Raw genomic sequence first — 24,659 nt, forward strand, 5'->3', positions numbered from 1 at the left:
CTTCTATTACCACGAAATAAAAGCATGCTGGATAGCAGCTGTTAACACATTATAAGCAACTGGTAAACTGAAGTAGCAGTTGCTCTTAGGTGTGGCAACATATTTGATGGAAAGGAGGTTACATTCAGGAAGAGAGGAATTGGTCAAATATGGTCAAAGGGTCTTCCTGCCCTATGCTGCAGCAGTATCATTTAAGCACCATAGAATGACAGGCTCCTGAGAACCTCATGTTGCAAAAAGTTTAAAAATTGTGCATGAGTGTGTGCGCTTGATGTATATATGTGTGCATGCATGTGGGTACGTGTGCTTATATGTGTGTATACACATGAATGCATGAGAGTATTTGTGCATCGCTATGTTTGTATGAGTGTGTGTGTGTGTGTGTGTGTGTGTGTGTGTGTGTGTCTGCGTGTGTGTGAGTGAGACTGGGCAGGTTGGAAAGTAAGTATAAGACTCCTCATACTCCCCGTGGGCTCTGCCTCTCCCCACCCCCATATCCCCACACCACCAATAGACAAAAACAGAAATGATGTTTTGCGACCTGAGATTGGTTTCGAAAGTTTGTAGCTCTTCCAGGACATTCCAGTGGGACCCTCACTGGTTTCCTGCAGGATGGTGGATTTTCTGTCAGCCGCCCCCCAACCCCCACCAGGTTCCTGAGTCTTCCCCTGCCTGCAGCTGCCGCTCTGCAGAGGCGGGCCCGGCCCGGGCAGGCTCGGCCCGTGGCGCACGCTGCCCGCCGGCTGGAGTCAGCCCGTGGTGCGGGCGGGAGAGGAGCCAGCGAGAGGGCGGGGGCGGGGAGACGCCATGCCTCCAGCTGCAGGGGTTGCACACAGCTGGCATGATCGCGGTCACCTGCGAGGCGCCGGTTCCCTTGCGCTCGCGTTGCCCGGCCCGCGGCCGCGGACTTTGCGGCTGGAGCGCGGCGCGGCGAAGCACCGGCGCGGAGGGCGCCCGGCGTAGGCGGCGGCGGGTGTGGGCCGAGCCGGTATTTATAGCTCCGTGACAGCAGCAGCGGCAGCGACGCCGCCGGCCCGTCTCGCCGTGCTTCCCAGCGAGGCCGCCGGCGCGCCAACGGCTGTGCTCGACCGCGACTCCGGTGTGCAGTCGCCCCACGCCCCGCGCGACCCTTCGGGTGAGTACCAGGGCCGGGGCGTTGGGCGCGCCTCCCCCGCCGCTCTGTCCGGCCGCAGCGGAGCCCTCCCGGCCCGGTCGCCCGCAGCCCGGCTGCCTCCTTGTCCCTGCCCGCGAGTGCGGAAGCAGCCGCGGAACCCCGGCCCGGCCCCCGAATTCCCGGGCGCCTCTGCTTCTGCCTTCCTGGGGATGGCAGCCAAAGAGGCATGGTGAAGTGTCAGGGAGGGACGCGGACGCGCCAGCCCTCTGGCTAAGGGCAGAGGAGACTCCCGGGCGAAAGGCTCTTGGTGGGAGCCCTCAAACTCTCGACTCCGGCTCTGGCTCCGGGGTGCCCAGATACAGCGGGAGAGCAGACCTTGAACTTTCCTCGCTTCAGTGATTCCTAGCCTAGGAGCTGAGTAAAAGCCCTATTTTTCTTAATTAAATTAACAGGTTGCAGTTCATTGGTGATGTTCTTGCCGGGGGGAAAAAGACTTGGGTGTTTGGGTGTTTGCTAACTTCATCGTGACTAAATAAAACTATTTTTTTCAATCCTATTTTTGAAAATGCCACAGGCCCACAAGTGTGTTCTACCCTCTGTGGAAACAATGGTGTGTGTGTGTGTGCGCGCGCGTGAGAGAGACAGAGAGGAGTAAACATCACATGTTTGTCAGGAACCAAAAAGGGAAAAAAATGAGTAAAAGAATGTTGAATATAAGGCTATATGTATTGCCCTCCAAATTATAAATGATGTATTGTTCGAAATCCAAGGAAGGACTTCTAGGAAGCTTTCAGGATTTTTTTGGGTCGGAAACAACGTCTTCCAATTTATTGAATATAAAAGTAGTTGAATCCCTGTAAACCCCCTTTTTGTTGTAAACTATTGACATTTGGCCATGGATATACTTTCTTTTATCCTCCCAGTCTTTGTAGTTTAAAAGTAGTTGTGGATTTTGACATTTTGACCCAGGTATTTATCCCTCCCATCCCACCCTCTTTCTGATCCTTGTGATGAGAAACTGGTTCTTGACAGCTTTATCCATGCTTCTTGAAGATATCTTTAAAAAAATAAACTTCATACATGAATGAATTTTATTTAATTTATTAAATGTTATTTTCTTTGGCATTGTGTTCGAATATGATCATGGCAATTCCTTTTTTTTTTTTTTTTTGAGACGGAGTCTTGCTTTGTCTCTCAGACCGGAATACAGTGGCGCGATCTCGGCTCATTGCAACCTCTGCCTCCCGGGTTCAAGTGATTCTGCCTCAGCCTCCTGTGTAGCTGGGATTACAGGCGTGCAGTGCACTACCACACCCGGCTAATTTTTGTATTTTTAGTAGAGACGGGGTTTCACCATGTTGGTTAGGCTGGACTCACCTCGTGATCCACCCACCTTGGCCTCCCAAAGTTCTGGGATTACAGGCGTGAGCCACCACACCTGGCCGGCATTTCTTTATTACAAACAAATCACTGAAAAAGGAGGGCTAAACATTTTTAAAGAATATAGTGGTGATTATTTTTTAACTTTATAATGTGCTAAGGCTTATAAATATTTTGTCATTTCAATGGAAAGTTGTCTCTGTTCAGAGGACACCTAGAACTACTTTGCTTTTGAGTCTCTGTCTTAAAAACTTACATTGATTAAGTAATTTGTTTGCCCTAGGGCTGCAGAATAGCAACAAGGGAAAACAAATCACTTAAAGATTGAAACAATGTGAAGAGAAAGTCCAGGAAGTAGTTTATTGATGTAATCCTCTGAATTAGCTAAGGTACCACAAATATTATCCTGGAATCTATCAGAACCACTTATGGTGCTTTTATTGATTGACTTAAAAGGTTGCTTTTTATTTAAAAGCCCCTGTGGTCTTTTGTATTAGACTAAAAGTAAGGAGTTCTAACTTTATTTCTGTTATTATTGCTATTTTTTTTAACCTGTATTAAGCACTTGCATCATGTAGAATGCTATACATAATCTTTTCTTACCTTTTTATCTAACAATTTAAGATAATATACTAAGACCTATCATTACCTCAGGACTGGCCTGTGTGTATGTGTACATATATGTGTGTGTTTGGGACTAGGCTGCTAAGTATAAGGCTTCTTGGCTGGGCTTGGTGGCTCCCGCCTGTAATCCCAGCACTTTGGGAGGCTGAGGCAGGCGGACCATGAGGTCAGGAGATCGAGACTATCTTGGCCAACATGGTAAAACCCTGTCTCTACTAAAATATAAAAAAATTAACCACGCATGGTGGCACGTTTCTGTAGTCCCAGCTGCTTGGAAGGCTGAGGTAGGGCAATCGCTTGAACCTGGGAGGCAGAGGTTGCAGTGAGCTGAGATCACACCACCGCACTCTAGCCTGGCTATTGAGCAAGACTCTGTCTCAAAAAAAAAAAAAAAAAAAAAAGGCTTCTCGTACACCTCATGGGCTCTGCCTCTCTCCACCCTCACATCCCATACCACCAATAGACAAAAACATTGAAAGGATGTTTTGCCACCTGAGATTGCTTTTGAAAATTTGTAGCTCTTTGATGACATTCCATATATCTGGTTTTTCTACCTTTCTGCCATTTCTCCTTTTGCAGATTTGGATGTCCATTATCCAGACTCTACTCTCTCTGGAATGGAGTCCTCTGGTTTTTTTTTCTCACCCACGGCCAGTCTGTTATCTATTATCCATATATCTGTTTATTCATTTATTCATCCATCAGCAAATATTTATTGAGGGCCTACTAGGTACAAGTCATCACTTAGTATTTACTCTTACTTCCTTCCCATTGACATTTTGTTCTGTATTTTATACTACACACAAAGGTAACTAAGAGCAATAACTTTGGGGTTGTATAGAGGTAGTTGTGCCTGTTTTTGTCAGTTGGTAGCTGTATGGCCCTGGGCAGATCATAACCTCTGAATTTCTGTTTCTTCACTGGTAAATCCCAATGGCTAGTTTCAGAAATAATTGAGAGAATTCTTGTAAAGTGCTTTCCAAGAGCCCAAACCCTTAAAAGCACCAAAAAGTGTTCATTACAAGTTTGTTGTCTACATCTACTGCAACCCTCTTCATCTCAGGAAATGCATTTTCCATCTCAGGATATGGCAGTTCCATTCTGCATTTTGCCTAGGTCACGTCTACATCCAGTGCATCAGTAAATCTTATTCGTTCTCTTTCAGTGTATCCAGAAGTAGAGCTGTTTAAACTGCCTGCCTTAATTTCTCTCTGTTTGGTCCAAGTTGCATCTCTTTGGCAACAGCTTCCTCAGTAGCTTCCCTGCTTCTGTTCCTGGCCCTCCTTTCTTACAAAATATTTTCAACCAGGAAACAGACTGGCCCTTCTGACATAGTAAGTCAGATTATGTTCCTCCTCTATTTCCTATCTCACTCAAGGTGAAAGCCCACACAGAAGAGCTTCAAGGCCTGCTCATGATCAGATGCTACCTTGTGTACCTCATCTCTTTCATACTCCCCCACACCTGTCATACTACCCATCCAGTCACACTACCCTCCATGCAGATCCTCGATTTGCTCTAAGCATGCACCTGACAATGGCCTTTGCAACTTCTGTTCCTTCTGTCTGGATCACTCTTTCCCCAGATAGCAAAAAATAGGCAATTGGTAAATATTGAACACATGAATGAATGAATGTTATTATAAAATTAACAAATCTGTATATCATCACTGATTGTATCACTCTTCTGCTCTGAAACTGTGATAATTCTCTGTTCTCTACTCAGTAAAATACAGACCAACACTTTTGAATAATATTTGTTGGATTGGCTTCAAATTATCCTTAGCTGTCACAGCATAACTCCAAGCACCTGGTGTTCCAGCCACACAGAACTACTGATATGTCTGTAAATCAGTCCCAGACAGTTTTCTCTGTGCCTTTTCACAAAATAGAAGTACTGTGACTTTTTAAAATATGAGATGGCTTTATTATCAGAAACTTCCTAACTAATGTAAAGGGTAAGATTTTGGAATTTATGTCCTTATGTGGGGAAGGCATTGAATGGAATGTTGAAGCGAGGTGACTTGGATTTAAATTATGGCTCTGGCATAAATTAATTTTGTTATTCTTTACAAGTTACTAAACTCTAAATCTCAGTTTCAACATTTGTAAAATGGGGAAAATAATATTTTCTTAATTGGGTTGCTATGAAATTTAAGAGATGCTTGTAAAACTCATCAACATAGTGTCTGGTATATAGTATGTGCTCAATAAATGTTAGCCTTAGTAATAGTAATTTATCACCTTGTGCTGAAGTGAGAGGTGGTTGGGTGGGAGTGCATTAATATTGTTACTGGCCAAGTCATCAATGCAGTCTTTGGACTCCACTGCGCCTCTTCGCTTTGTTTCCCTTGGTGGAAGTTGAATGTCAGGTTGCTCCACCTTCTCCTCATCTCACCTAAACAGTGAGGGAGCTTCTCTTTGTGAATGTACCACTCAGCTCATCCAGTAGATGCCTATTGATCACCCAATATGAGCCCAGTACTGTGCTGTGCCCTGGCGGTAAACAGCCCCTTCTCTGAGGAGCTTATGATCAAGAGAGGGAGACAGATAGATACACAGATAATTTCGATATAATTTCGCGAGGAGCTAAGATAAAAGCTCATTCTCATCTGTGGTTACAGAAATGAATGTTTTAAAATGGAAAGGTTTTGCAGACTATGTGCCCTGTGTAACATAGTCCATTTGAACAGGCTCAAGCCTGGATTTAAATTAACAGTAGATTCACCAAGTGATTATACTGATTGTAAAGATGTTTTATATGCACTACAGAGGTGAAAACAGTTTTGGTTCTCTTGATAATATCAGGGTATCTAAGGAACTAAAAAGCAGGGCTGAGATGACTAGGCAAACATTTGCAGCCTGTATACAAAGTCATGAAATGAGGCTAAGCAGAGGTCTTATCCAAATTATTATGTAAGGTTTGAAATTTGGGACCCTCTAGAAAATATTACATCAATTTACTGATTACGAGGCAAGAATAAATTCCAGTCAGCTTAAATGATCAATAATGGGGTCCTGTTTTGTTCTCCTAGTTGAAGCTGTTAGTGGAAATAAAGAATAAGCTGTAAGCATGATGGGAAATACCTTGCTGTAAGAAACACTTCCAGCTTTGTGGTATATTGGAAAGATTAAGGGCTAGGTTAGAAAGATTAGAAAGATTAAGGGCCCTTAGACTTGGGCATGTCCTCTGTAAAATCTTCCTCTTTGTTCTCATTCCTCCAGTGCAAAGCTGTCCAGTCCTTCCTGTGGGCAACTACTCTGCTCTAGACTTAGCTGTGTCATAGAACTTACTCTCTATTGAAATTATTTGATAACTAGACTATGAACATTTTAATAAACGTTTATGCACATATATACATTTGTCAGTGTTTAGAAGAAGATCTGAAAGTAATTCCACCAAATTTGTAAGCAGTCATATCTGAGGAGAGGGATTTGGGCAGAGGAGAGAATATTGTTTAATTTTTGTTAATATATGCTCATTTTACCTCTATATTGTTTTGATTTTTAAATAAGTCTGTATTATGATTGTAAGACAAAAGTAATAATTGAAAAGAGGAGGCCAAGTGTGGTGGCTCAAACCCATTATCCCAGCATGTTGGGAGCCTTAGGTGGGCAGATCACTTGAGCCCAGAAGTTTAAGACCAATCTAAGGTACATGGCAAAACCCTGTCTCTACAGAAAATACAAAAGTGAAACCAGGCATGGTGGCACATGCCTGTGGTTCAAGCTACTCGGGAGGCCGAGGTGGGAGGATTGCTTGAACCCAGGAGGTGGAGGCTGCAGTGAGCCATGGTTGTGCCAGCTCTGCATTTCCACCTGAGAGGACCTCTGCATGTCATCTTGCTCACCATCCCAATCTTAGACAGTGTTAGTCTGGATTCAAATCCTGATGTTTCCACTTACTGCTTATGTAAATTAAACAGGCAGCAACTGCTCTGAGCCTTTGTTTTCTTCCCTGTAATGTGAGAGTGATAGTAGCATTCATGGCATTACTGTGGGAATTAAATAAGATCATGTACTAGTGCAGGATTATTGCTCAATGATGTAGTCCTCTTTCCCAAAATAATATAAATGCTGGAGAGAAACAGCTGTCTCAGAAATTTTTTGAATGTTCTAATTTAACTTGAGCATGTGGACATTACATAGCCCACGAAGCAAGATTCTGAAGTTAAAAACAACAAAAAAATAAGTATGTGCTAGCCCTCCAAAATGCATGCATTTAAAAAAAGAATCAAGATTTTATGTATTGGAGTTGATATGGTTGTCTGCAGGAAATGGTGATCAGGCCCTGGAATTAGCCCCAGAGGCTCAGTTCTCAACTCTTCTGCCGGGTGACTTTGGGTCAGTTACAAAGTCTTTGTGAGCCTCAATTTCCTCTCTGTAAGATGAAGTGATAGGAATGATAATAATGGTATTTCAGTAGTATTTCTAAATCCTACTGCCTTGATTGTGTGTGTTCATAGTGGGAGGGAAGGTGGTGGTAGCAGCCATATCAGAATTCTTCACTGGCAAAAGAAACAACAGCAACTCGTAATAACAGCTTTTTTAATAATACTTTTTTTTCTAGTTCTGATGGGGATATAGGAACTATTTCTTTTTCATGACTCACTGGGCCTTAAGATGATTTTTGTGAATTTTTCTTGTCATGGTGGTCTTTGGACATTTCCAAAAGTGTTGTGTGAAGTTGAGTTGAAAACCAACCTATTCTGGCATTCTTATACATTGAATATCATGAAAACGCGTAAAAGTTCATTTTTGTTCTTCAGTACTTGCTCTGCTGTCTTTGGTGTGAGAATCAAACGTTTAGATTTCTGCTGCTATATAGCAGGTGATGAGCCTCATATTGAAAAATACAAAAAGAAAAACAAGACTCTTACAATAGTCACCATTCCTAGGCGATCCAAGCTACAGCCCCGGGGGACAGATTTCAGAGTGTTCAACAAAGATAACAAGGGACTTGAAATTGCCTAGAAGGCTTATGAATCCAAGGCACAGTGACTATTTGCTAGGCTGCATTCTATTGCCAGTCTTTTTGCATGTTTATATTGCTTTTGTAAAATAGTTATGACAAGTCTTCATTAACTAAGGTTGTGGGTTGAATTGGTATTTATCAGCCCAGAATATTGGATTGGGACTTGGGAACCTTGGAGACTATCTCAGATCTTCCATTGACTTAGGATCCTCCCCTACCAAGTGTTCAGGGTTTATAAAAGATTCTCTTTCTCTCTGTCTGTCTCTCTCTCTCTCTCTGTCTCTTTCTCTCTCTCTCTCTCTCTCTCTCTCTCACACACACACACACACACACACACACACACACACACACACACATTATGTATTAGAAGTAGGTATTACGGAATTAATGTAATTGTGTCTAGAGAAGAACATGTCTCCAGAAGACATTCAAGGGATGGCATTCCTGGGACTGGGCCCTGGGCCTACTCTCTAGGTAAGGAAAGTGCCAGGAGTTGATCTGCCTGTTTGCAGAGAACAGTGATCATTCCCCTGGAGTCAGCCTCAGAGGCTCAGATCAGAGATCTCCTGCTGGGTGACTTTGAGCAAGTTACAAAATCTGTGTCAACCCCAATTTCCACCTTGTAAACTGAAGTGACAGAAATGATAATAATGGTATTTCAGGGGGTTGTTATGACAAAAATGACACAATGATACATGGGGACATCCAGCACAGAGCCTGGCATGTAAAATGCTGTAGGCTTTGTAAGGGACCCTCTTCTCCCTCTTCCCTTTCTGAATTCTGAATAAATTGAGAGAGAAGAAAAATGAATTGGCAGATGGCAGTCAAATTTTTGCCTGTATTATTTTTGATATCTAAGATTTAATCAGCATTATTGCTGAAAAACACGTAGTTTAGTCTGAGAGCAAATGGGCTCACGAAAGCCAAACCCCAGAATTAGAAAGATGTAATCATCCACTTACAAGCCATGGTGGACCCAGACAGATCTCTTCATGTGGAAGTTATAGCTTGTGTTCTTTATGGGAAAGCTGGTTCCCAAAGAGGGGAGAGGGAGGAGCTGAGCAAGACTTTGGAGGTGGGCTTGAACATTTGCATTTGCAGACAGCTATGTACTTTCAGTGCACATTCAGGTTAGGACCCACTACTGTGGTCATATTACATATTTTGCAGTGCTCTTTGCCTTTGGATGCGCCATGGCCACTGCCTAGAGTGGCTAGCCTTCTATCCGTCCCTTCCTGACTAGAAAAAATTCTACTAATCCTCCAACCTTAGTCTTGGGCATGTCCTCTGTAAAATCTTCCTGTTTGTTCTCATTTCCCTAGTGCAAAGCTGTCCGGTCCTTCCTGTGGGCAACTACTCTGTCCTAGACTTAGCTATGTCATAGAACTTATACTCTATTAAAATTATTTGATAACTAGACTATGAACATTTTAATAAAAGTTTATGCACATATATACATTTGTCAGTGTTTAGAAGAAGATCTGAAAGTAATTCCACCAAATTTGTAAGCAGTCATATCTCTGAGGAGAGGGATTTGGGCAGAGGAGAGAATATTGTTTGATTTTTGTTAATATATGCTGATTCTATCTCTGTGTTGTTTTGATTTTTAAATAACTCTGTATTATGATTGTAAGACAAAAGTGATAATCAAAAAGAGGAGGCTGAGTATGGTGGCTCACACCCATTATCCCAGCATTTTGGGAGCCTTAGGTGGGCAGATCACTTGAGCCCTGAAGTTTAAGACCAATCTAAGGTATATGGCAAAACCCTGTCTCTACAGAAAATACAAAAGTGAAACCAGGCATGGTGGCATATGCCTGTGGTTCAAGCTACTCGGGAGGCCGAGGTGGGAGGATTGCTTGAGCCCAGGAGGTGGAGGCTGCAGTGAGCCATGGTTTTGCCCGCTCTGCGTTTCCACCTGAGAGGACCTCTGCATGTCATCTTGCTCACCATCCCTATCTTAGACAGTGTTCTGCCCTCTCACATCCCCTTTCTCCTCCCCTACTCTTTTATTGTCTTTCTTTCCCAAGTCCTCAAATAATCAGAGGTATGATTAGATATTAGGGAAGGGACAGTATTCACTTTCCTCATTCTCGTACTTGTCTTGGAGCCATAAGTGGAAACAGATATCATTTTTTTCCAAATACATTTTATGGAACTGTTATAAACCTGAACTGATAACAAGAAGAGAGAGAGACTATTTGTTTTCCTGCTCTAACCCTATCTATCTTTTCTTAAACAGGTAAACTACGAAGTTGAAGTTTTGAAGAATGGGTAAAGACTTTCGTTACTATTTTCAGCATCCCTGGTCTCGCATGATTGTGGCTTACTTGGTGATCTTCTTTAACTTCTTAATATTTGCGGAGGACCCAGTTTCTCATAGCCAGACAGAAGCCAATGTTATTGTTGTTGGAAACTGTTTTTCATTTGTTACGAATAAATACCCTAGAGGAGTTGGCTGGAGGATTTTGAAGGTGCTTCTATGGCTACTTGCCATTCTCATAGGACTAATAGCTGGCAAATTTCTGTTCCATCAGCGTTTGTTTGGTAAGTACCATGACCCATGAAATGCAATGTTGCTAATTAATTTCTATTCTCCAGGGTACAACTTTGCTGTTTCTAAATGCCAGTGTAGGAGGCGTTTGAGTTTGTTTTCCTGCCTGAAGTTGTCAGCATTGTTGTAACTGGATTCTTCAACCATTCTCTGTTTAATGGTATACTTTACCTACTGTCTAAGGAAAATGAGCATGAGGCAAAATTAGTACCAAACTTCACTTCAAAAAAAATAGCAGTAGGCCAGGTGTGGTGGCTCATGCCTGTAATCCCACCACTTTGGGAGGGCAAGATGGGCAGATCACTTGAGGTCAGAAGTTCGAGACCAGCCTGGCCCACATGGTGAAATCCCATCTCTACTAAAAATACAAACATTAACCAGGCATAGTGGTACATATATGTAATCCCAGCTACTTGAGAGGTTGAAGGGGAGGATGGCTTGAACCCAGGAGGCAGAGGTTGCAGTGAGCTGAGATCATGCCACTGCACTCCAGCCTGGGTGACAGAGTAAGACTCTGTCGCACACAAAAAAAGATAAAACGAATATATATATATATAATTTTATTTAGAGAAGATATGAACATGAAAGTGGCTTTTTCCCCCCATAAATAGTTCCTAAGTATTGTATAGTAGAGAGTTTATAAATCATAAAGAAAATACCAGCTGGGTGCGGTGGCTCACACCTGTAATTCCAGCACTTTGGGAGGTTGAGGTGGGTGGATCACGATGTGAAGAGATCGAGACCATCCTGGTCAACATGGTGAAACCCTACCTCTACTAAAAAAAAAAAAAAAAAAAAATTACCTGGGCGTGGCAGTATATGTCTGTAATCCCAGCTACTTGGCAGGCTGAGGCAGGAGAATTGCTTGAACCCAGGAGGCAGAGGTTGCAGTGAGCCCAGATCATGCCACTGCACCCAGCCACATTTTCATTAAATATATTTTACACATGTTTTCATTCATGGAGTTGGAACTCTAAACTCCCCCTCCCCTTTTTTTTAAACATTGGCTTTAGGATGTTTATTTTGAACCCATCCAACTGTAGAATAGTGTATTAGTAAGGAATCTCTTGGTAATAACAACGAGACTAAATTAGTTTAAGTTAAAAAGGATTACTGTAAGGATGTTGGGATAGGCCGAGGGTGGAATTTATTTTGGACAGCGGGATGAATGGAACCAAGGGCTTGAAATCTGTTAGGATGCTGTTTGTCTGACTTTCTCTATACTATCTGCTTTATTTTCCCTTTACACTGAAGATGAATTTTTATTTACCTGGAGAGACTGGCTTGACTTTCCTGGTCTCAAGTTTAAGCTCTCAGAGAAGAGAGTGAAGTTGTCTCAGTTAGGGTGTGGTTCCCACCTCTGAATTAATCGATTTTTGCCTAGAGGTAGGTGACATTTATTCAATAAATGTTCATCACTTATTACATGCCAGACACAATTCTAGACAGTGAATCAAGCAGGCAAGGTCTCTGCCCTCATAAAAATTTACTTCCTACAGGAGAGAGGAGGACTAAACAAATAAACGTATACTCTGTGTGAGTGGGGGAAAAGAAAGTAGTATTAAATGCTGTAGCTGGGTCAGTTAGGAAGAGAATTTAGTAACAGCTTTGGACTTGGCAGCGGTAAGATGATAGGTGAATTAGTGAAGGTATTTTTGGTCTAAAGGCTGGGTTAGAAATCATGGCAATGACAATGATTTAAGGAATAAATAAATACACCCCCCCACACACACACAGTATTACATATATATTTTTCTCTATTTCTTAAACTATTGCCATCTGTTTTTATTATATAAATATATAAAATGCACATATTTTATATTTATTGTCTATGCATATATGAATAAAATGCATGCATATGAATATATGCACATAGTTTCTAGACATTTAGTAAGAAACTAGAAGAAAGAAATGGAGAAGTGCTAAAAATGGAAGAAGGGCCAAGGGGAAGTTTTGTTGTTGGTGGTGGTGCAGATAGTTTTATTTGGGGTTTAAGATTAATTGACCTGCTTATATTTATAGGAGAAGGAGCTAGATTAAAGTGGAGATAAAAATAAGTAGAAAAAAGACAGCATCTGGAGATTTCTGTGGTCTGGGACTTAAGACACAGGTAGAAATGGTGGCTTAGAGAGGACAAGAGGAGAGACCCCAGTGTCTCAAACATAGGCATGAGTGAGATAAAGATTGGTACTCCCATAGGTGTGTTTGAGGTGGAAGAATGGGAAGGTGAATATTCTTCTTTCACCTGATAACCTCTTTTACTATGAAAAAGATGATCTGACGATAAAGTTAGAGGGGCTTGATGATGCAAGGGATTTATGAAAGTGGTCAAGGTTTGGAACAGTGGCCCTAGGGAGTTTGGAAATGAACTGACTCAGAACAAAGGAAAGGGTTGCTGATTATCGCTGAGGGTTGTTAGCCGTTATAAATTTGAATGATAGCAATCTGGATTGTTGAGGAGCATTCATTTTGAGAGCTTAGTCATCCAGAAGAGAATTTGAGCATGATTCATCTGGGTGAGGACTGCCCAGGCTTGCTGTATTGGAAACAAAGGATGGAAAATAAATGGAGAATTCTAGTAAAAGCATTATTGATTTGATTGACAGGGAGTTTGGGCTGGACATGGAGAACAGGTGAGGGAGGTGATGGTCTGGGAGGAATGGGCAGGGACCTGAAGATTTGGATGAAACTCAACAGATGAGATAGGAGTAAGAAAAGGGAAAGGATTGGTGGGTGTGGTCAGATGACATGTTGTAACAGAAGTAAACTATTCTTCAGTGGTGATTCCCAAGTAGGGTGTGGTCTTCAGAGAGTGAGTCCTAAAGTGGAGTGGAGAGATGGGTCATAAACACAGAGAATATTTAGGAGCTCAGTTTTTTTGGATCATCCACCAAACATTAAACAAGCACCATGCTCTGCATCGTAATTATATGGATGGAAGAAGATAAGGGTGGAGAGTGAATGGGAGCGGGTCGTTTTCCAAGAATGGTAGAGAGGGCTGGGGAGACAAAACAATAGATACTGTTGCAAGCAATAGCTGGATGTATGTGGATCCCATTCAAGAAATGTTCTTAGTGTAGGAAGTTAAGGCAAATTTGGACCAAAATATCCAGTTTGGAGAAGAGTTTTCTGCCTTTATTGAAGATTGATTGAGAATCATACCATTAAGCCAATGGCATTAATAATAAACAGGGCATTTGGTTTCAAAATTGCTACATTTTATTAAATTATTCTGTTGCAAGCTTTTATCTCTTATGCTAAAGTCACATTTCAGTTATGGCTTACATTTTAATTCTCCTGTTGGTATAAATAATCAGCTCCAAAAAAACACTTTCGATTTCAAGTGGTTTATTCAGTACAAATTATTTTAAAATAATGGAAGTGAGTTCATTTTTTTGTTTTCTTACAGTGGGAAAGATTCTATGATGTAGTCAGCTTTATTACTTCTAAGTGCCAATTTTCTTCTTTTTTTCTTACCAAAAATTCTATGAAATTATATGGGATACTAAGGAATCATGACCTTCTGTAAATCTTGGTGAAGACTCTTGATTTAATTTCCTGATGAACTCCAAACTTCTTCCCTCTCATTTTCTGATCCAATTTCCAATGAACTTTGAACTTGTCTTCTCCTTCTGTCTCTGCTCATGGGAATTGATTCTTCCTTGCTTCATGAACTATTAATCATTTCCTCCTATTAGTTATCTGCTCCTTTTGTTCATTGTGGATCTTGCTACTGGAATTATTTTTTCTGTATTGGTAAATGGCTTCTACCACTGTTCTGTGGTGAGCAGGTCTGTGCAAACCTATCCCCAAAGACTGAGGGAGCTGAGAGGCTGAAGAAAGAGGCTGGCACATCCAGTTTCTCAGGAAACAACATTTAATAGGGACCTAGTACTTGTGAGATGGGAGATCCTTGCCCTGTTACCCTCCAGACCCAGGGCTTATCCATGATAGGGAACTGGCCTAAAGGAAGGATTCATGGTAAATAGATAACATAGAAATCTTACAGGCCTTCACAGAACTAGGGTTGGTCAGAAGTCAACATGATGGATTAGCATTCAAGACGGAGTTACTTTGACGTGCAGAACTATCAACAGAATAAAATCTAAACTCCTTTGATTGATATCCAAAGCTATTTATGATCTACTTCTTCCTCACTCCAAACCTGGTCTTTGACATTCCACATACTGCAGGGAGTTATTTGCTGGTTCTCAAGCCTGCCGTGTTATCTCATGCCCCAGTGTTTTGCCTATGTGCTCTCCCATGCCCATTATGCTCCTCCCTGCTTTGTCACTTTGGCTAGTTTTCCATTTTCCTTCAAATCTCAGTTCAAGCATTATCTTCTCTGTGACACTTTCTCTGACTCCCTCCTGTAAGACTGCAGTTGTCTTCTCTTCAGCTCCCATTTGTGATTACTTGTACCAAAGAGTCACAGCCATGCGATGATATGAAATGGAATTAAAAATTTAATGTAAACATAAAAGTTTTATAGGCTTGGTATATGATCACTGTTTCTGCTCCTGTTCCCAAATAGTTAGCATTTATTCATAATTCATTTTTTAAAGGGCATATTTAACAATTTGTACATGCAAACTTCTGATAGGTGGTGGCGGTGGTGGTGATGATGATGTGTGTATGTTGGGAGGAGTGAGATTGCTAATTACAAGCACAAAAATTTTTGTTACAGAAGTATTGGAATGGCTTACAAAAATGATCAAAATAATTTTGTGGATCAACTAAACAGCTTCTTTTAAAAAAATAATTTTCTAATAAAATGTCAAATACAAATATTATATAGAATGCCATTATCCCTTTCATTTACTCAACTTGTAAGTCTTCCTTCATTTATTTTGTTATGGGAAATCTCTTCTTAGTAGATTCCAGAAGGACAGTACAGTATTGCCAATTTAAGGCATGTGTGAGAAAGAGTGAATGATTCTGTGGCACATGATTTAATGTACTTTATTGGTTATAAATTTGCTTTTTCTGTGAGACATAAATATGATTTTGTGGCTCTTTAGGTAGTGACATAATTCAGGAGCAATTCTGAAATCAGAATTGACATGTTTAGAATTTTTTTTTAGTTTAACACTAAGTCTTGGGGTATTAGGATTTATAAAGTTAGATTCCATTGGAATGTCAGTTTATACTCTTCCAGTACCTCTCTCTTTTGTTTGCTTGGGTGATTCTAGTTTTTTTTTTTTTTTGTTTTGTTTTTAAATATGTTTTAATAATGCATCCTAGCTTTTTGGGGGATTATACTTTAGAGATATCCGTGAATAGAGATTTCAAAAATTATAATGCTGACAATTAGGACTTATCTACAAGGAGAGAGAATTTAATTTCTTGAGCTTATTCAATAAATAATTTTTATTCCAAAAAGGAATTGAAATTATTTACAACATATATGCATAATACAGTAGCAGTAGAAAATCAGGAACATAGAAAAGGCAGAATTAAATATGTTTTGATTTCATGAGTTTCAAAACTTTGCTTGGTGTTGAGCTTCCTCAGAGCTGGGCACAAGGGGAAACTACATCACTGTGGTTATCAGCAGTGACAAAAATTGTAAGCTCCGCAGAGGTATTTTTCCTTGCACCAAATTGTAGAACTTCCTTGCTGTAAATTTTGGTAAAGCATTTCCTTTTCCTTCTGCTTGGTACAGGAGAAGCTGAATGGTGAAGTGGCAAATGCAGAAATGGGTTTCGTATTCTTGTGTCTTAAAGCAAACTTTCATCAAAGTGTCGAGCATAACATTTAATCATGAAAGCAAGTCTGTGTGTGATGCTTTATTTCATGAAAACAATTCTCTGAAGGGCAAAGTAATCAGGGTTCAAGTTGCTTTGATTGAATAATTTTATCTGAGGATGGATTTTAGAACATCAAGACTTTGACAATGTATTTCTCAGAAAAACTCCTGTTATTTTTCTTGTTTTAACATTGACCTTTTAACATTGTTAGATGACCTCCACCGCAAGGAGCTGTCAGTCTCTTAACAAGAATGATGTTCTTTGTATTCATTGAAGGCATTACTTAGCTGAAACGGGTGGTTGGAAGGCAGGCCACCTCAGAATGAGTTGGTAGGTGTAGCATCTGAAAACGATTCTAAGCCTGTTAATACTGCGTATTTCTTTTTTGAAACACGTATTTGCTTATATAGTTATTGTATAATTGTTTCATTAATGTCAGATTTCCCAGCTATACCCTAAACTCTATGAGTGAGATATTATGTTGCTCTTGCTTATATTTAATCTTCAGTCCCTAAAATAATTCCTGGCACAGTAGCATTCAATACATTTGATTGAATAAATAAATTAATGTTTCTTCATCCTTTACATGTTGTATTTGCCACTATTTTTTTTTCTATTGTAAGATACAGAAAGGTATTTATTTGTTCATTCTTCAAAAATAAGACATGGTCTCTGATCTCAAGGAATTTAATATCTGAATAAAGAGACAAGATACATATGCATGAAAAATTAGACCTCTGATGATACAAGAAAATGTGTATCGAGTATCAAATGAACAGTACAGACTGAGTGCTATGGGAATTTAGGAGAGAGGATTGTAGTGGGCCAGGATAATGAAACAAAGCTTTGTTGCCCATGTGGGACCTAAATTGAGTCTCAAGTGTGAGTGGGATTCAGATATGACGAAAGGCATTCATTGCAGATTTCAGGTCATGGGGTAGATTGGGGGAAAAAATGAAGAATTCATGCTCATTTTGACTGAGAACAATTTATGTTAGGAAAAAGGACTTGCAGTGAAAAGGTAGGTTGGGCCAAAATTCTTTAGTCTTTAAATGCCAGTCTTCTATCTTTAGATTTTATTTCTTCTATTATGATCTTAAGTCACAGAAAATATTTGAACAATGTGTGAGATGACAAGATTAGTCTTGAAACAAAATTTTAGGGGAATTGGAAAGGGAGAGATTCAGGGAGTAAAAAGGAAGTAAGAAGGTATTTTAGGGGGCTACCTGCAATAATTCTGGCTTAAGTTTGTTCAGACTAGTCTAAAATAAGGGGCGGAGCAATGGGCAAGCAGATTGGGGTATGTGAGGCCATGTGAAAGTTCCCACAACTCTAGGCAAGAGTGAGAGTGAAATTAAAGGTAACTAAGAAGATTAGGCTGGGAGGAGTGATTATCTTCCTTGAAAAATGAAAGTCCTTAGGAGAATCTGGTTAGAGGAGAAGATAATGAGTTAAGGAAGTGACAGCCCCATGTCATGAGCACATAAGTGATGGCCCATTTACCTTGAATAGTTCACAGAACAGCAAGGGTATGAGTTACTAAGTTTAGTCCAGGCCCACCATTTTCTTTTTCTTTCTCTGAACCTCACTCTGCCTTCCTCTGTCACCAAGCTGGAGTGCAGTGGCATGATCTTGGCTCACTGTAACCTCCGCCTCCCTGGTTCAGGTGATTCTCCTGCCTCAGCCTACCAAGTAGCTGGGATTACAGGCATGGGCCACCATGCCCGGCTAATTTGTATTTTTAGTAGAGATGGGGTTCTGCCATGTTGGTCAGGCTGATCTTGAACTCCTGACCTCAGGTGATCCACCCACCTGGGACTCCCAAAGGGTTGGGATTACAGGCATGAGACATTGGACCTGGCCCTGGCCCACCACTTCTTATTCAAAACCCTGAGGGCAGATGTGTTTCAGAATTTAGAGCCTGTGCCTTTATTTAAGGTCACCCTGCTAAATATCCCATTATCAGACATGTTAATATTTCTGTATATATGTATACATATTTACATGAAGTTGGATAAGTAAAGACCATGGACAGACTCAAGTAAGTTCAGGTTAGGTTTTGCAGCTAAATGGATTCAGGTTTGGTCAGGTTTCACCAGTAAATTCATTATAAAAATCAGAGTCTTTTGGATCTCAGAATTGTTGAAACTGGATTGTGGACCTGTACTTGACTACGATAAACATTTCATATACACCTTTGCTTACCCCAAGATAGCCAGCTGCATAAAAAATCATGATTCTTTTTTAAATGCTGTAGTTAAAAAAAATAGAATAATTTGACAACTAAATGGGTACAATAGATGTATACATGCTGAAAATGTACTTTTCTCGTGTTTGTATTATGCAAACTATTAAGGGGTTTGCTATTTTCTATGTACCTATGTCTGTTTTAGTTTGAAACAGGAAGATTGGGGACAAAAGCATTTGCAATATATTCAGAGATTTGAGAAGACAAATTCTGGTTTCTTTCATTTTACTGTAACAAAAAGGACATCTCCCATATAATACCAAGTAACTCAACAGTATTTTGTCATTTAATGAGTTTAATAAAGCGAAATGCCAGTTTGTTTTCTATTTTCTTAGCTTTAAGCTTAGTTTGAATTTTTTTGGTATGTTGAACTGCACATATAACTTTACCGTTTCAAAACAAAATATTTAAAGCCTCTGGAAAGCATGGGCAATGTAGTCATGGCGATACAGGAATATCTAAACATGAAGAATTAAATATTTAGGAATAAAAAACTATTATTTTAATATAGTGATGGAGGATGGTTTGACTTCCTTTGTGTTAATTTGAGATCTGAATAGCTGAAAGGTATAAATGACCAAGTTTATCATGCTAGTTGAGAGTATATTTTTTAAAAACTGTATTTATGACTATTCAGGGTAAATGTCAACAACTATTTTAAGAATTGTATTATCAGAGTGCTAAGGACTTCATTTTGGGAAAATTTTTTGAACAAACATTGTCTGTATAGCCAAATGCTATTTAGAATATGTATAGTTTTAAGCTTTGTCCCCTCAAAATATTTTGACACTCGTGACAAATATTTAATGTTGTGTCACCATCTTCATTTTCAACCAGTCTATATTGAGTGCTGGAATCATACCTCTTCTAGGTGCTTGAATTGTCAACGCTCAGTCTTTTTTCACAGAGTAATTTTAGACCCTAAAGTGACCATAGAATATAAGTTAGAGAAAATGTCATTTCAAAGTTTGGAGTGACCCTCTGGCATAAGGAATTTTAAAAAGCAGTTTCTTAAAAAGATGTTATATTAGGAAAGGTAAACTGGAAATTTATTGATATTTGATGTTTTAAAAAACCCCAAGGAACGCCCTTCTTCAAAGGGAAATTTGTTGTATTCGAGCTACTTAACTTTGTAGCCCTTTTCAAAAAGTTTATCTTGTTACTTTAAGTTCCTGTTGTGTTCTCTCTCCTAGGGCAGGAAAAGAAGGTGTGGCTGGAAGTCCCAAGTACATGGCCATTTCCTCCCACACCTGCTTATTAGGTACCTTCATTAGTTTGCAGTGCAGTCAGTTGCACAGCCATTAGTGCTAAAGGGCAATGAGCTGCAGCTTTCAGTGTGATAGAATCGTCTGGCTGCTCTAGTTCCCGTAGGACAGAGGATACAAACACTGTAAAAGGATACCTCAAGGACTTAATAAACTAAGTCAGGTTAGAGCATTATAATTAAGCAATTACAAACCAGGGTACCTTTCTAGGTACTTTTTTTTATTGTACTTGATACAAATGAGTCATTCAGGGGCCAAGAGACTCTTTTCTTACCAGGTCCAATCATTGCCTCCACATCCTTTTCTTATTTCCCATCTATGGGAGGTAATGGTAGAAGTTTGTCACAAAGGGGGCTATCACATGGAATTACAGAAGGCAGACTCATATACACAGTGCAGAGGGAAACCACTCTACTATTAGTGAGATGTCATCAGCCAGGGTGGAATCTGACAGCTGGGTAAATAGCATATGGGAAAATTGGAAATGAAAAGTGCTTGATTACTTGATTCATTTAAAACCATATTGATAGAGGTCTTAGTTTGCTTATTGATCAAATAATGGAGTAATCAGTCCTGGCTGGGTGAGTAATGTGATTTGAGAGGATGCTGCCAGAATTTTCCCCTGATTTGTTTCCTTTTATCTTTTGTTAATTCCTACAACTAGAATCATTTCTTGAAGATATTTTCACTGGCTTTAAAATATTATGCTACTTGAAAGGTATGATGAACTGACAAGGATGTTAATAATTCCCATCATTGAGAGATTTGTGCCCAAGTGATAAGTGATGGCAGGTGGGAGGAAGTAGGCGAATGTGCTGATACGGTAACAGTGTTGCCGTGCAGGGGTCTAGATAGAAGCAGGGACAAGGAAAGGCTATTACAAGATTTAGGGATATGCAGAGGATCAGACTGGAATAACGGGCTTCTCCAAAGACAGACTTTAGTTGTTTTACAGTGGTGGCCTTGACACTGTGTATCTGATTTTGAGTATCGCAGGTGGTCCAAGCAGTCCTGTTGTTTTTAATTTGTATTCCTTTCTTGGCTGTGACCCAGAGTTATTGTTGATGGGTAAATAGAAATGTACAGGCTCCAAGGTCATAACAGTAGCCAGCAGTAAAATTGGAACATAAACTGAAGCCTCCTGATTCCCAGACAGGCGCCTTTTCAGGCATCCCAGATGGCGAACTGGCAGCCGGTGCGCCTTGTCTGCCTTAGGACCGGATTGTGCTAGGCCACTCCCTACAGCTTTGCTCCGCATTGCCTGTGTTCTGGCATCTTTTTCTGGCACCGCCTCCTGCCTGACCAGCTCTCTCTTTTTTGGATAAAGAAAGTCATTTAATTCCCCCTACAAGAAGTTGTATAGTTTCAGGACAAAGTCTGTCATTGCTGTGGAGCCCAGAGAAACTCGGCACAGTGCTTCCTGCCCTTGTGGCCATCAGTAACCTAACGTTCTTGGTTGGACTATACTTCTTTCCTTTAATTTCAGAGGAGACAAATCCAGATATTCTTAGGCTACTCCATGCTTGTTATGATACTTTGTGCATCCTTGAGGACATGGACATTGAAATAGACTAGCTAAGAGTAACCAGCAAATACACAAACCTGAGAGAGTGAGTTTGAACTTGCTCTTCAGCAGCCCAGGAAAGAGTGTTTTTTTTTTTTTTTGGTGTCCTTTCCTATTTATTCCTGTTTGAACTGTGCCATTTTTCAACATCATCATTAATAAATGTGTTGAATACCTATCATTTGCAAGGGAAGGCACCAGATGCCATGAGCCTCTGCCTTTTAGGAGGGAAAATGATCAAATATGATAAATGGCCAACACTGCAGTGGGAGTGGGAGGGACAGCTGTTTTGAAGGGGACAAGAAGTCATATACGAGAGAAATCATCAAATGAAGCTTCCTAGTGAAGTAGGAGTTTGTGGGAATCACAGAATCTCAGGGTGAATGGAACTGGTGAGAGCGTCTTTGTTACATTTTCAGCCAATCTCTGCAAATCTCTAACAATGATGACTAACACCAAAAAAGTCTCGGTGTTTGATCACTGTTTCTACATTTCCTGGGTCTGAATCTGAGCTTTGCCATTCAACTCCCGTGGAATTCTGTTGGAGGGAGGAGGGCTGTCCAACTGGAGAAATGGCAAGCACCAAGTTGTGGGGAAGGAAAAGGCAAAATGGTTGCAGTGTAGAGTGTGAGTGGGCCAGTTTTCCTGGATCAGTACTGTAGTTTTGGGTATACTGGCAGCAGGAAAGAGAAGCTTCAGTGCAAATTGTGGAGGGTCTGGAATTCCAGGTTGGGAAATTAAAATTCATTCTGAAAACAATAGGAAACCATGGAGTATATCCCTCCCTTCTTGGTTTGTAAATTTTAAAACGTTATAGAAACCTGTTGTGGGAAAAAACAGAATGTATGAAGTCAGAGAAGAAAAGGTTTTTGATCACAATGATGACAAGATCAAAATAGTATTGTAGGAAAATGCATGCAAGCTTAGTTGGCCTTGAGGCATGGAGGTGGGCCACAGTTGCAGAAATACGCCTGACCTCCAGTAATCAAGGCTTGACTTAGAAGTAGTGACAATGAGAATGAAATAGAGGGGAAGGAAGGAGGAGAATATGTGAGGAAGACAGATAGTAGCAATACACTTTTCTTCTTTTCTAAATAACATCATTTTAAGGACTCCTATTCCTTGAGTCCATTCCCATCATATACTGAACATAAGGCATAACAATCTATTTCTAAAATTGGCAACTTAAATTATCATTAGATCATCTTACTTTATTCTCCAAGTTTGCTGAAAGAAACAAATGTATGGTTCTGGTGGTTATTTGTGACACTAGAAGAGACTTTAAGAAAAAGCAGATTTATGCTCATTGATATATTAAGCTATGAAGGTGTTAATGTCATTGAGTTTCTTTTTTGAAGCTTAGCGCTTGTTGAACTTGTGGATGATGCTCATTAATTTGTCTCTTTTGCAAAGTGTAGGAGCCTTAATGATACAGGACTTGATTTTGTTCATTCAGTAAATACTTAGCATTTTCTAGGCCCTGGGGATCCAGCATTGAACCCAACAAGGTCCCTGCCCTGACAGCTTACAATGTAGTATGAAAAAATGGATAATAAACAAATAAATCATTATATATTATATCAGAGGGTGATAAATGTTGTGGCAACTAATGAAGCAGGAAGAGTCTAGGGAGGGGTCCACAGAGTTCCCAGAATTCCCACTCTAATGAGATGACCTGAAGAAGATGAAGGAACAACATTGGTAGCTTTCTGAGGGAAGACATCTCAAGAAGAGGGCAGGGCAGCTCTAAAAGCCTGAAAGCAGTGGTGTTAGAGTGTTTGTTGAACAAGGTGGCAAGACGGTCTGGCTGGAGCAGAGGGAACAGAAAAGAGAGTAGGAGGAGAAGTGGAGGCAGATGGGACAGCCGGTCATAGGGTCCCTTTATAACAAGCCCTCCCTCCCTAAGTAAAAGGGAGACACCAATAAACACATAAATATGCATAGCTTTATTTAGTTTCTAAATTAAATAAGGTATAAAGTTGGTGTTTTAGTGAAGCCCTTAAGCTCTGTGTATTCCTCTGAGAGAATGCAGGATCCATGATTTTTATTCTGGCAGTTCCTTTGCTCTTCTCAGCTCCCTATTATGCTCCTTAATGGGGCTGCCCACCTCACCTCCCTCCCTCCAGTGGGGCATAGAAGAAAAGAAAGATGCTTTTTAGGATGGGTGAGTTACTTAATAATTTTTAAGAGGGACTCTTCTCTTAGCAGTGCTAACTCTGTAACAGTATTTTCAGCACTGGAGGTGGGGAATGTGGCCCTGGAGACAGCCATGTGGGGAAGTCATAGTTGATTGTCTTCAAAGTTCTGACTTAGAGTAAGTCCCCACTTAGAGTAAGAAAAGCATCTTTCCTTCTTTAGGGATTAATAGATGTTCTGTCCATGTGGGGGTGGGGGTTATAGAGATGGAGGTTCACAGACCTCCCAGATTCTTTCCCTGTTACAACCCCAGCCATGAGTCTGCTAGTTCAGGCACATGAAGATGACCCTATCCATTTATTTCTGGGTTGCTCTCCTGCGTCTATTTAGAGCTTAAACAGATTACTGAACTCTATGCCGTCCACTGAATTTTGTAAACACAAGTGCTTAACAATATCTATGTTTAAAAGAGGGCAGAGAATTTGCTTAACAGCTGAATTCTAGATGACAGATCAAACTGAATATGAAAGAAGAATATTTTTACTCTTCTTCAGAACACTGTCACAGTGGGTGGAGGAAGATCTTTAGATACAATACTTTGAGCAGGTCTAGACATATTTTTTCTTTAGGTATGCAAGAAAGGGTAATAAAAGAGATGTTATACATTCATTCGAGAGGTATTTCTAGTGTGTCTGTTATGTTGGAAGCTTGATTCTATGCACTAAGAATACAGTGGTGAATAATAACAAAACACTCAAGGTTTTTGTTCTTATAGGTTATGTATTCTGGTGGGGGAAATATATACAATTGTGGTTATTCATGTACTTCGCCAGATATTTTTGTCTCATCATGTCTGACACATGGTGAGGTTGTACTTGTGATTAGTTATGGCTGGTTAGGTCAGAACAGGGGTGATGTGTGACATGTCTGAGCTAGAGCATTTGATTGCACATGCAAGACCCTCCAGCTTCTTTTTCTCTTCCTTGGCTATCAGCAGTGCTCTTAGACAGTTGCTGCTGTGTCTACCTGAGTCTGCCAGAGTGAAGGCAG

At 40.4% G+C, this 24,659-nt stretch overlaps 1 protein-coding gene across 4 annotated transcripts in view; it reads left to right on the forward strand.

Annotated features, from left to right (window-relative positions):
* The first annotated feature begins 799 nt into the window (after positions 1-799).
* The window catches only part of TMEM117 (transmembrane protein 117), a 536,937-nt gene continuing 513,077 nt past the window's right edge, over positions 800-24,659 (forward strand). The window contains exons 1-3 of one of the 4 annotated variants that reach the window (XM_032248371.1): positions 956-1,135; positions 4,203-4,258; positions 10,335-10,639. In XM_032248371.1, the coding sequence (XP_032104262.1) occupies positions 10,363-10,639 (277 nt within the window). In that variant the 5' untranslated portion in view covers positions 956-1,135; positions 4,203-4,258; positions 10,335-10,362. Of the gene's footprint in view, positions 1,136-1,380; positions 1,533-4,202; positions 4,259-10,334; positions 10,640-24,659 lie in introns of those variants that run through there. The other 3 variants (XM_032248373.1, XM_032248370.1, XM_032248372.1) reach the window with 3 other exon arrangements.

Source organism: Sapajus apella, unplaced genomic scaffold (assembly GCF_009761245.1).
Source record: "Sapajus apella isolate SASKATOON/1434 unplaced genomic scaffold, GSC_monkey_1.0 scaffold66, whole genome shotgun sequence".
Lineage (NCBI taxonomy): Eukaryota > Metazoa > Chordata > Mammalia > Primates > Cebidae > Sapajus > Sapajus apella.